At 46.3% G+C, this 12,205-nt stretch overlaps 1 protein-coding gene across 1 annotated transcript in view; it reads right to left on the bottom strand.

Annotated features, from left to right (window-relative positions):
- The window catches only part of GINM1 (glycoprotein integral membrane 1), a 92,387-nt gene extending 80,239 nt beyond the window's left edge, over window positions 1-12,148 (bottom strand). Inside the window, exons 1-2 of the mRNA XM_030198053.1 lie at window positions 11,900-12,148; window positions 4,289-4,345 (exon numbers count right to left, since the gene is read on the bottom strand). Of these exons, the coding sequence (XP_030053913.1) occupies window positions 4,289-4,345; window positions 11,900-12,004 (162 nt within the window). The 5' untranslated portion in view covers window positions 12,005-12,148. The remainder of the gene's footprint in view (window positions 1-4,288; window positions 4,346-11,899) is intronic.
- Between the last annotated feature and the right edge of the window lie 57 nt (window positions 12,149-12,205).

Below are 12,205 nucleotides of genomic sequence, written 5' to 3'. Positions count from 1 at the left end.
GATGACGGTTAGGTCGCCTGAGAAGGGTATGTATGCAGTCACGTTGTCTACGTAGACATGTGATTTCAGTATCAACTCTTCTAGATTGCTGTCAAGTGGTGCTATCATAATATTAAATAGCGTTGGGGAAAGTGGACAGCCTTGTGGTACACCACAGCCAGGTGACCAGGAGGGTGAGATGGCGCCGACTTGACTTGGAATGATCTGGATTTAAGGAAACCGGTGAATCATCTGAGTATCAGGCCTCAGAGGCCAACGTAGTCCAGTAGGAAGAAGAGGAGTACATCATGATCAACTACGTCAAAAGCGCTTGACATATCAAATTGGATTATCAATACTTTCTTTCCTTTGCTTGTCTCGGTTTTGATGTCATCGACCAGTGATGGAAGAACAGATTCCATGCTGTGGTGGTGTCTGTAACCTACTGGGAGGGGTGGAGGATAGAGTGCCAAGACAGATAATCCATTGTTTGGCGACTATCCCTTCCATGACCTTGACTAGGAGTGGGATGGACGCCGCAGGTCCGTAATTCGTTATGTCATTCTTTTTGGCTATGGTGTTATTTAGGATTGGGGTAAGAATTATGTTTCCCTTGGTTTCTGGGAAGTGACCTTCTTGTAGCGAGTAGGAGATGTGTTCAGTTAATAAATCTATAAACCAAGAAGAGGCATCTCTCATTAGTGGGGTGGGGCAGACATCCAATACGCAGTGAGATTTTGCATATTATTTTTTAAGGGAGATTTGAGTTTCGGAAGTTGATGGTATTGTGAAGGCGGTCCAGGTTCAGTCGGCTCATACTGCTTCGCTATGTAGCGTCCTGTGGACTAGGTAGTACTGTAGAGGGAGAGTCTACTGTGTCTGAAATAATGGGCTAGGCCCATGGCATTCGGAAACTTCGTTTGTGGCTGCCACGGTTTGAGTGTCAAGTAGGTTGTTTACTAGTTTGTCGAGTTTCTTGAGGTTGGGGAGGCCAGATCCTATGTGTTGTAAAACTTTGATTTCACTTGTTTGATAGGGAGTTTGTAGGACCTTATTGCTTGTCTCTATGTGTCTTTGATTTCTGTTGTGGCATCGGTAAATAGGAGGTGAAGTCGTCGGTGTTGCATTTAATTGTTATCAGCTGGTGTTTAGGGTTTTGTGTGTGGCTGTGTTGGTGCTTTCGAGGCCTTCCTTTGGTAAACTGGCTTCCAGTGTGTGGTGATAGGGGGTATTCTTCCAGTTAAGCCTGGGTTGCTAGGGTCTGGTCTGATGTTGTTCAGTCAGTACCCTAAGGGTGACAGAACAGGGATGTGGTATTTTGGCTTGAGCAACCATGTTAGCTTGTTAATCAAACAGGTTATTAAGCATTGTGAGCAAAAGATACCTTCATGCAATCATCATGGTTGGTGATCTGGATTGTCGATACATTTTGTAGATTGCTGTTCCCAATCAGCATCTGGTGGTGTGGGTCAGGTGGTAGGTGGATAGGGATGTCTGGGGCTGGTAGCGGTGGCATGTGATATCTTTGGGCCATCAGATCAGAGAACCAGTGCTCTGACGTGCTTGCGATGTGTAACCGAAGGTGTGGATCTGGTGGTGGGTAGATGGGGGAGCCAGGAGGTGGTGGCAATGGTGGTGCGCCAGAAGTCCTCGCTGTTGAGTGGAGGTGAGTAGTGTCTTTCAGTGTGCAATGGTTTCTTCAAGTTGTGTGGGCGGCTTCTCTCTGGTGATCTATCAAGGTCCAGGTAATACTGTGTACAGTGTTTCGTGCAAAGGGGTGTATAGAGGGGCTGCTGTTCTTCTCAGGGAGTCGTGCAGCTATTATTAAAGAACTGTCAGGATCGGGCATGGATCAAAGCGACTCTCCTCACGCTGAGTGGCGCATGGACTCACACAGTGTGAGCTGTGTCTTTTGTGGAAATCCTCCAGCTGTGTGGTGCACCGGGATAAACTGCAGTCACACTGCAGGCTCAGTTTGTGCCGGTTGCACTTTTATCAGGTGGGAGAAGCCTCTTTGCTGGGAATTCCTGGTGGCAGAGAATGCTGAAGAGGCACTCTGTGACTCACTTTGTGGGGTTCCCTATATGGAAAACTTTGAGCAGCACCTGGTGCTGATCACTCTGCACTGCATTTGTAATGGAATTCTCCAGTGGGAGGAAGGCTATGGTCTGCGCCCGACCTTGGGAGTGCTGGGTAAAGCTCGCAGGATTCACTGGTGGGAAAGCGTGTCCGAGTGGCGCTCATTGTTGGGTATGTTGGCCTACAACGGGACAGGGATAGGGCCATGCAGGAAATATCCTCTGTGATGGTCTTGTTCCTCGGATGGACCTGTGGGGATCACCTGGGTGTCGTCTGGTAGGTCCAAGGATCAACGTGGGATTGTGGACATTAAGGACCTCTGCGATTCTCCTGACTCCGTTGAAGAGTGGACCTCGGTTCAGTAGGAGAGTGGACCCTCGAGGCACCTGCTGCTCCCTCTGTAGATTGATGCAGTCTGGACTGGCCACATACAATAAGGTAAGGAAAGGCCAGCACTCTCTAGTGATAGGTTCCTTCGTCAGGGTCCTGTTAGGCAACTCGTGCTTAGGGGGATTCATGTGACGGAAGTATTCCAGCTCTCCATGCTCCCCAGCGAAAATGATACACCGGTGAGATCTGAAACCCATGTGGAGGGACCAATTGCAATTACAGAGAGTGAACATGTGCTGAATCCACAGTTTCTCAGCCTGCAATTGCTCAGGAGCACCTGCATATATTTCCAGAACACTGCAAATACTATTCTGCTTGATATGTTGTATTATTTTGCAATGCGCCATTTTAGATTTTTTTTTTGGTACATAATTCCTTGGCGTATATACAGTATGTTATTGTATGCATAATACCATCAGTAACAGAGGTACTGGGAGAGGCAGCTGGTAAACATTGAAGGGGTCCTTCTCAGCTGTGATGAAAAGTGCCCCTACTGTCCCACTTTTTTTTTTTGTAAGAGTAGTGCTCATATTGGGGGGGGGGGGGGGGGGGGGGAGACAGTGATCCCTCTATGTGGTAAACATCCAGTAACTGAGTAAAAGTCAAAGTACCTATAAACATATAATTAAACTACAAGCAAGTAGGAAAAGCATGCAGAACACAACTCACGGAATTCTTTCCAACCTCCCTGCAAGTAAGTAAGTAAGTGTGTGTAGCTCACATCAGCTCAGTCCTTCAAGGGACCATAACAGGGACTAAAACCAGTAAAGTGGGTTCTGAGATGAAATCCTGATACAGACACTTAAGTGGATCACAACAGGGACTAAAACCAGTAAAGTGGGTTCTGAGATGAAATCCTGATACAGACACTTAAGTGGATCACAAGAACATACAAACTAGGATGAGATGTAAAAAAAGTTTAATTTGCATTTTAAAAATTAAAGTTATTTTGCGAGGGGTCTCACAGTTCAAAAGCAGGCTTGTGGATGCAGACTTTTAGTAAGTATTAAACTAAACAAAGCATATTTTGAACTGAAATTGAGTGTAAAATGTTAGCAGTAGATGTTTTTTATTTAATTTATTTGTAACATTTGTATCCCACATTTTCCCACCAATTTGCAGGCTCAATGTGGCTTACATTTGCTGTAATGGCGGTTGCCATTTCCGGGTAGCAGAATTACAAATGGTTTTGCATTAAGGTGCATACATATATGGTAACATACATGGAACATAGCATATATGGAATAGATCATGGTATAAATATATATCATGTGCATATATACATGGTAAAGAAAATAAATTATGGTCTTGCATGAAGTTTCTGAGAATAAGTTGGATTGTAACATACAGTAGGTCGTCGATTATAGAGAGTTGGATTATATAAATTGGATTGTAATATACTTTAGGTCATCGATTATAGAGAGTCCCCGTTCATCATAAGGTTAAAGTGGTAATGCTTGATCATGAATATCAAAGAGGTGATGAGTCATGAGGTAAAAGATCGGTTATGTATAGATCGTGTGTAGCGTTGTTATTTAGTATTTAAGATGGATGTTTGTGGTATGCCTTCTTGAAAAGATCTGCTTTCAGTAGCCTTCTGAAGATGGTTAGGTCTTGCATTGTTTTTATGGCCTTCGGTAGTGCGTTCCATAGCTGCGTATAGATATACGAGAAACTGGTCGCGTATGTGGATTTATATTTAGTCCTTTACAGCTAGGATAGTGGAGATTAAGGAACGTGCGTGATGATCTTTTCGCATTCCTAATAATTCCTAATTCCTAAAAGAATACGTATATAAAAATGAAAAAGCATTGTTATTGACAGTAAACAAAATGTGTACCTGTTCACGTATGTCTCCAGTTGATTTCAGACTTGTAACATTAATTCTGATGCTCTCCTGGAAAACAATAATATATATTGAAGAAAGCTTGTTTACATCTCATAAAAACAGATGTTCCAGTGGAAACAACAAGAGAATCTTGGAAACAGTTCATCAAAAAGTATTTCAGCAGGAATGGACCATCCAGGGTTTCAATCTACAGTATTCTGCTGTTATAACACAAATAATGGAAATAACATGCTACCCTACACAGAGCTAAAGGAGCCTACTTTCAGAAATGCACATCTACAGATATGCATGGATATAAAAAAAATGCATGCCTTTCAATTCATCATCCTCCCTTCCCCGACAATCTTTCAAGTATCAAGTGGATAGGACACACACCACAAAAAGAAAAGTTGCTTATCTATAACCAATATTACAGGTAAAAATTCTGTTAACAAGCAGGATTGCATCATCACAAATTACCAAGCTCTCCTGAAAATGTTTGTCTGCTTCAGATACTTGGGCGCCAGGCATGGCCTTGACCATTGTGTTTTATGCTCTGCTCTGACCCTTAGCTTCCAGTGGGATTGTCTCCAACTATTGAGATATAGAGGCAAACACAGGGACCTCCTCAATGATGAGAAGCAACTGGAGAGAAGGTCTGCAAAGGCATCAGCTGACTCTGACCTTCTGCTCACTTCCCTCTTCCTTGGAAGACCTATCTGTGCAGTGGCCCTGAGCAAAGTTTGGAGCCATTCCTGTACTGCTCTAGCTCCCAAGGTGCCGCCCTGCAGATCTCCTTAGGAAACACCGACCGGGCTTCAGCCCTGGAAATGGCCTGATCGCTAGTGAAGTGGGCCTTCAGCCCCTGAGGCATCAGATGATTCTTGCAGAAGGAGGCAGATGCAATAGCCACCATAAACCATCTCAAAAGGAAGGCCTCAGTGGCTGTCTGTCCCTTTCATGGGTCCTGGAAAGCACCAAGGGGTGATCAGAGAGATGAAACTCATTTGTCCCCTACAGATACCAGAGAAGTGCCCTCTGGACATCCAACTTGTGGAGCCTCCGGTCCACCGAAGCCGAATCCTTTGCCACAAAAGAAGACAAACAGACCTCCTGCTTCACATGAAATGGAGACACCACCTATGGCAGAAAGGAGGGAACCATACACAAGGACACTAAAGCTGATAGACTCAGGTCCCAACCCAAAAGGGACTGCAGCTTGGAGACTTTGCAAGCAGGAGGAGATAGCTATCAAAGAGTCTTACTGACCTGAACATGTATACCCTGGAGGAAAAGAGAAACTTAGGTGATATGATACAGATGTTCAAACATTTGAAAGGTATTAATTTGCAAACAAACCTTTTCCAGAGACTGGAAGGTGGTAGAACTACAAGACATGAATTGAGGTTGAAGGGGGGCAGACTCAGGAATAACGTGAGGCAGGATTTATTTTTACAGAGATGGTGGTAGATACTTGGTGGTAGAGATGAAAATGGTGATGGAATTCAAAAATGTATGGGATAAACACAAAGGAATCCTGTTTAGAAGGAATGCATCCACAGAAGCTTAGCGGAGATTGGGTAGCAACACTGGTAATTGGGAAGCAAAACAAGTGCTGGGCAGACTTCTACAGTCTGTGCCCTGAAAACGGCAAGGACAAATCAAGGACAGGTATAAAGTACCACATACAATCAGTTTATCTTGTTGGGCAGACTGAATGGACCGTACAGGTCATCTACTATGTTACTATGCTTTGAGAGCAAGATCCTCGCTAGAAGCCAGGCACAGGAGTTCAGAGTCCTGGATAGCCCCTGGAGGACCAGAGAGAGAGGTCCTACCACTGGAAGAAAAGACAAGCAAGGGACTCAGGGGTGCCACTCTTTCAGGAGCACAGCCACTGCTCTATGCAAGGTTAAAGAGGTATCCTTTACCTTTCCCCTGAAACTAGCCAGATTAGCTACCTGGACCCCAGTGAGCCAAAACCTAACCTCCACTCCAGGCCATGCTGCAGAAAATCCAAAATATTAGGGACCTGAGCCCACCACTGGGGGGGGTGGGGGGAGAGAGAGCGAGAGAGATCACCCTTCACACTAGGATTCAAAACTACACCAATCCCACAGAAGTCAGGGACATAGAGAAAGTTGGACTAGCACTCCCTCCCTCCTCTGTGGGCCCACCTCAAAATGGCGGTGCCCTGCCCAGTGAATCCGCAATAAAGACGGACCCAGTGCAGCACTCTCCCTATCAGGGGTCATGGTGGAAAGAGAGATGCTTCACCTCCGGCCACAACTGGAAGAGAGCATTCAGTCCCTCCGAAACAAACTCTTCTTCTGCTGAAGAACCATTGTACTTTGGCATGCAACCTGGTCACTATGAGGTCCAGGAACGGTGAGTGCCCCACTTCTGCATGATAAGCTGGAAGACCTCTGGCAACTCCCATTCCACCAGATTCAAAACACTCCTGCTGAAAAAATGCACCTGAACTTTGAGACGCCTCGTTAAGTGAGCCACTGAGAGATACTGCAAATGCCTCTCTGCCCATAGCAAGAGAAGGCGCACCTCCTCCACCAGGGCCAGACTACGAGTACCTCTCTGGCGTTTGATGTAGACTACCGCTGTCATGTTGTCAGAGAGCACCTGAACCGGCTTGCCCTCCAGGACAGCGGAAGGCTTTCAGAGCCCTCAAAACTGATCTGAGCTCCAACCAATTGACCAGCCACTGTGCATATTGATGCAGGCAATGTGTCCCCCAGTCAGACAGACTGGTGTCCATCAACACTACGACCCATGGAGGGGATGCCAAAAGCACGCTCCGCTGCAAGTTTATGGAGAGGAGCCACCAGTTCATGCTGTGCCTCATCTACGGAGTCCAATGGAGTCGCACATTGTATTCCTGGGACACTGGCGACCACCGTCTCAACAGTGACTGCTGCAATGGACACAAGTACACACTCGCCCAAGGCACAACTTCCATGTGGAAATGCTTGATCCTCAAAAACTGATTCACTTTCTTGAGGTCCTCTACTGGACAATAAGAACTGTCCTTTTTCAGAACCATGAAGCAAATGGAATATCAGCCCAAGCCAATCTCTTTGCGGGTGAACCAGTACCACTCTCCCGAGGTCTAGCAGCCCTCAGAGCATGGACTCCACTGCCACTCTCTTGGAAGTAGTGGTGCACAGGGACTCCAAGAAAAAATCTCTGATGCAAGAGGAGAACTCTAACTTGTAATCTTCTCTGATAATCTCTGATCCATTGGTCCACAGTGATTTTGGTCCACTCCTCGTAAAAGAGAGATAGCTGGCCCCCTGTGCCAAGTTTGGAAGCGTAGACCAGTGCCCCATCATTGGGAAGATCAAGCCACTGAAATGAGGCCAAGGCATGCACCCGACAGTACCATCTTGCCTTCCCTCCTGGATATGAAGTCTTGCCACTTCTGACCAAGAGGGCATCCGTGGCTTGTCTTCTGGCAACCGCTCTGTCTTCGAGTCCCCTAAATCCTTAATAGATCTTCGCCAAACAAAAGCTTGCCCCAAAAGGGCAACTTGGTGACACACTGCATGGAGGCTGTGTCCGCTGCCCACTGACGAAGCCACAACAGATGGCGCCTCACGACTGCGAAGGCCATGTGCTTCGCGGAAGCATGCACAAAATTGGAAGCATGCGGAAAGTTGGAGGACAGAGAGGTTGCTGAACCCGAGGCCACCTCCGCCTCCTGTTGTACCCAACTAAGATGTGCTCTGGCCGCATAAGATCTACAAATGGCAGCTTGTAGAGATAGTGCAGAAACCTCAAACGAGAGCGTCAGCGAAGCCTCCAATTTCTGATCCTTCACATTTTAAGGGCTATTTTCACTTCACCGGGAGGGTGGTCTTATTGGTGACAGCCACCACCAGGGCATCAACCTTGGGAACACAAAACCTCTCCAGGTGGTCAGTCGACACCAGATAAAGTCAGAACACAGCCTTTGCCACCTTGAGCCTGAGATCAGGGGTGGTCCGCTGTACAGTGATAAGTTCCTGAATGGCTTCATGGCCTGGAAAGGCCTTCAACAGTCTCCTAGTACTAGCCATTTTAGGTTTCATCTTGGTGGAGGCCTGTGACTCCAATACTCAGGGTCTCTAGTGCCCTAGTAATTAAGGAAGGCAATTCCTCCCTATGGAAGATCCACACCACCGAGGGATTATCTGATTCCTCATGAGCCACACTGCTGAGGGATCATCTGACTCCTCATGAGCAATCTCGCCCTCCTCCAAATCCCAGCTGAGGGTCCCACAGCTTGTCCATACACATGGCTGATTCAGGTGGAGAGGGGGGGGAAGAGAGGCCCAACGACCCTACCTCAGCCATCTCCCCCATGTGTCTCCTCTTAACAGTGGGGTCCGAGGCTAAAGGCTAAAAAGCCTGTTATGACCCTCCCCCTATGGCCCCCAAATGCTGGGCAGCTGCACAGGGGACCAGGCCTGCTGATGAGTCCTGTTCAGTATGCTGTAATAATAAAATAAACTCTGGAGTGAAAAGCTCCACCGTTTCAGAAGCCACAGACCCATTGCACCCCCCCCCCCCACACACACACCATGCCTGGCATCACAGAAGGCCCCCCATGAGGAATGCTGTGAATCTGAACCCGAGAGGGAGCTCGGAGCCGACTGCAGCTGACTCTGCAGGGCCACAGAAAAATCAAGCAGTACCACATCAGCAGCAACAGCACGCTTGAAAATCAGCAGTACGCGGTTTCCTGTGCTTCAGAGGGAGTCGCACCAACCATCACCAAGATCTCCAAACACACTGCAGAACAGACCGCAGCGGGAGCAGTGTTTCATAGTCTCTGCAGCCATACTGCCAAAAGAATAAAAAAAAAAGAAGCCACGATTCTCGACTTCTGTTAAAGATTTAAAAAGGCCACTCTCCCCAAACACCCGTTGATGTCTTCTGGTCTGGGTCTCCATGTCTACAAGCTGCCCCAGCTTACAAGGCCTAACCAGCTAAGCCACCAAGCCACTAGTGCCCAAAATCTCCCAGCAATGCCCCACTGCATTAAACTTTACTCCCTGAATTTTTTTAAACATCTGTGAGAAAGGTTTATAGCAGAGGCAGGCAAGGGGCACTGGGGAAAAAAAAGGGTACATGTGTCGAGAGGGACCTGGCACTGCCCCTAGAGTTGGCACTGCACAACCAGACATCCCCTATACTCAACTGAGCTAGGAAACCTAGGCCAGGGGCTCCCCTCCAAATGCATCCAGGAGCTGGTGAGAACCCATCCACTACCTGCTGGTGAAAAGAGACGAATTGACTGTCTGGGGAGCTGGCTGTCCTATGGAACTTTGGAAGGCTAAGTGCTTTGAAAATGAGCCCCATAGTAACATAGTAGATGACGGCAGAAAAAGACCTGCACAGTCCATCCAGTCTACCCAACAAGATAAACTCATATGTGGGTCATTCCATGCCAAGTGGTCTAAACCTTCCCACCATCATGTCTCCAATTTTGTTCAAATTTTATCTGTTGCACGAGTCAGGTGTTAAACAAAGTTTCCCAAAATTTGAGGTCTCTAACTGCAATAGTTGCAGATCTAGACCCCCTTTTCTGAAAGGTTGTCAGTCCATGAGCATGTGACATTTACCAAAAATGCCATTTTTGGGGTCTAATAAAATCCAAACACATTTATAAGAATGGCTAAAAAATTCAAATCCTGTACAGTTTTTGATGCTAATTCCAATGAAATACATTTTAACATTATGGATGCAAAATCCAGTCAAACAAGTTGACTCAAAGTGTGCATCAAAATTGGTCGTAACTCATCGGAACATATTTGGACCAATATTCAGACCGCAACAACTTCCATGCAAACAAAGATACGGACTTGAAATTTTGAACAAACATTATGCTTGTGCTGGACATAATACTGCCAGATTTGCAACTAACCAGCATCTATAACCGCCCTGCAGGATCTCTTCAAAGTTGGCACTGTCAGCACAAATGGTAAAATGTACCAAAGTTCAAAGCCAATTATTAAAAACTGCCAGATTTGCAACTAACCAGCATCTATAACCGCCCTGCAGGATCTCTTCAAAGTTGACAATGTCAGCACAAAAGGTAAAATGTATGAACAGTCTGGCGCCAAATAGATGCAGCTTTTTTGCCACTGCTGCTACTCATCTAGAGAAGTGGTAGAAGCAAGGATGGGTGTGGGGGGGGGGGGGGGGGGGGAGTAGACAGAGAAGGCAGATGCTGGATTGGGAGGAGCAGTAGCAGTTCGTGTGGCAGCGGGAGGTCAGGATTTTCCGAAGCACCCCTGAGATTATGCTGCAGCACACCAGGGTGCCGAAGCAGAGTTTGGGAACTGATGAATTAGGTGTTACTATTTTAAAATTTTTAACTGGTGAAAAAATCCCTGCGTATATGCTGAATTTAGTATCACTGTTACAAGGATCTTCTACTAGATATAAGATCCAAAATCTTTTTCAACTGAGTTTCCAACTAAAAATCAGTTAAACACCTTTCATTGTGTATCCAGAATAACTTGTGGAACCAGCTTCCTTCTTCACTAAGATCTCGTGCTCATTATTTTCAGCTCAGAAACTATTTAAAAGCTTTCCTATTTTGTAAAGCTGGTTTATTGACTGTTTAACACACCATATTAGTTTGTTTTAATTATTTGCAGTTCCTGGATAGATTAGTCCGGCTCTTGTTTATTGGAATTCATCCTTGAACTGAATAGGTAAAGGCGGAATACAAGAACTGGAGTAACACAACATAACAGCCAGCTCCCCTCCCCCCCAAAGCTGATGAGCCCCAACCTGCTCATCTTTTCGTCTTAAGGGAGTTCTTCCATCCCTTTATAATTTTGGTTGCACTACAGCATTGCAGTAGCTTTTTCCAAATGGGATAGTGACAAAAATATTTTTTTATCAGCTTTTATTCCTGAAAGTGCAGTGTTAATGACTGCAGAATGGAGCCTACAGTAATGGATTTTTAGGAGAGTGCTATATAGAGGCATATTTTCAAAGCACTTAGGCTTCCAAAGTTCCATAGGTTTCTATGAAACTTTGGAAGGCTAAGTGCTTTGAAAATACGTCTAATAGTGATTGTAACGGGGCGAAAAGAAAGAACATTACGAGCTTGAGATGGACGGATGATTTCAGTACGAGAAGACATAGTTAAAATGTCTGTGACAGTAAAACAGTAAACAAAAATTCAGAAAACAAATTATGCAAGTGTAATAGAAGGCACAGTACATTCACATCCCTTTCTGGACGGATGTTCAGTCAGGAGGATAGCTGGAAAAACAGGCAACCCTTCCTGAATTAGTTCCAATTATTTGACACGAAGCGGTAAAAGCTCCTCTTTTTAGAAGAAAGACTACGAGACAAATATTTGCTTAACCCCCTGATCTCCAATGTCCGCATCCTCCTCTGTCGGTCTAATTCCCATTAGCGTCCACCCCAGCTTTTCCGTACGCTTGTCTAGCCGACCGCTCCATCAACAGACGAGGACAATTCTCCAGGCAGCATTAAAGACAAACCGGCTGGCACAGAGCAGAAGCCTCTAGTGACAGTGCCAGCTCCTAAAGCGAACTCTGAAACACGCAGGCACAAGCAATCAAGCAAACCGTTCCGCAGTACCTGGGGGTGCAGAGCAGCATCTGCCAGCAAAGGGCTGGAGAACAAGAGCCTAGGAAGCAGCCAGAGGAAGAACCAGGACCAGGGAGGCCAAAGCACGGTTTCCATCTTCCATGGGAGTCCCAACAGGGAGGCGGAGACACGAACTATGGAGCTCCACTACCACAACATCCGGGGACACCGACAGGGTAAATGCGCACGTGAGCGCGCGACCTGTTTCCAGAGCGCCCGCCCTACCCGTCTCACACATCCGGGTCACGCGTCACGCCGTGTCTGATAATAATACAGATTGGCTTGGCTACTAAGCAT

Source organism: Microcaecilia unicolor, chromosome 3, assembly GCF_901765095.1.
Source record: "Microcaecilia unicolor chromosome 3, aMicUni1.1, whole genome shotgun sequence".
Lineage (NCBI taxonomy): Eukaryota > Metazoa > Chordata > Amphibia > Gymnophiona > Siphonopidae > Microcaecilia > Microcaecilia unicolor.
Note: the sequence above shows the minus strand (reverse complement) of the source record. Positions and strands in the feature narration are given on the sequence as shown.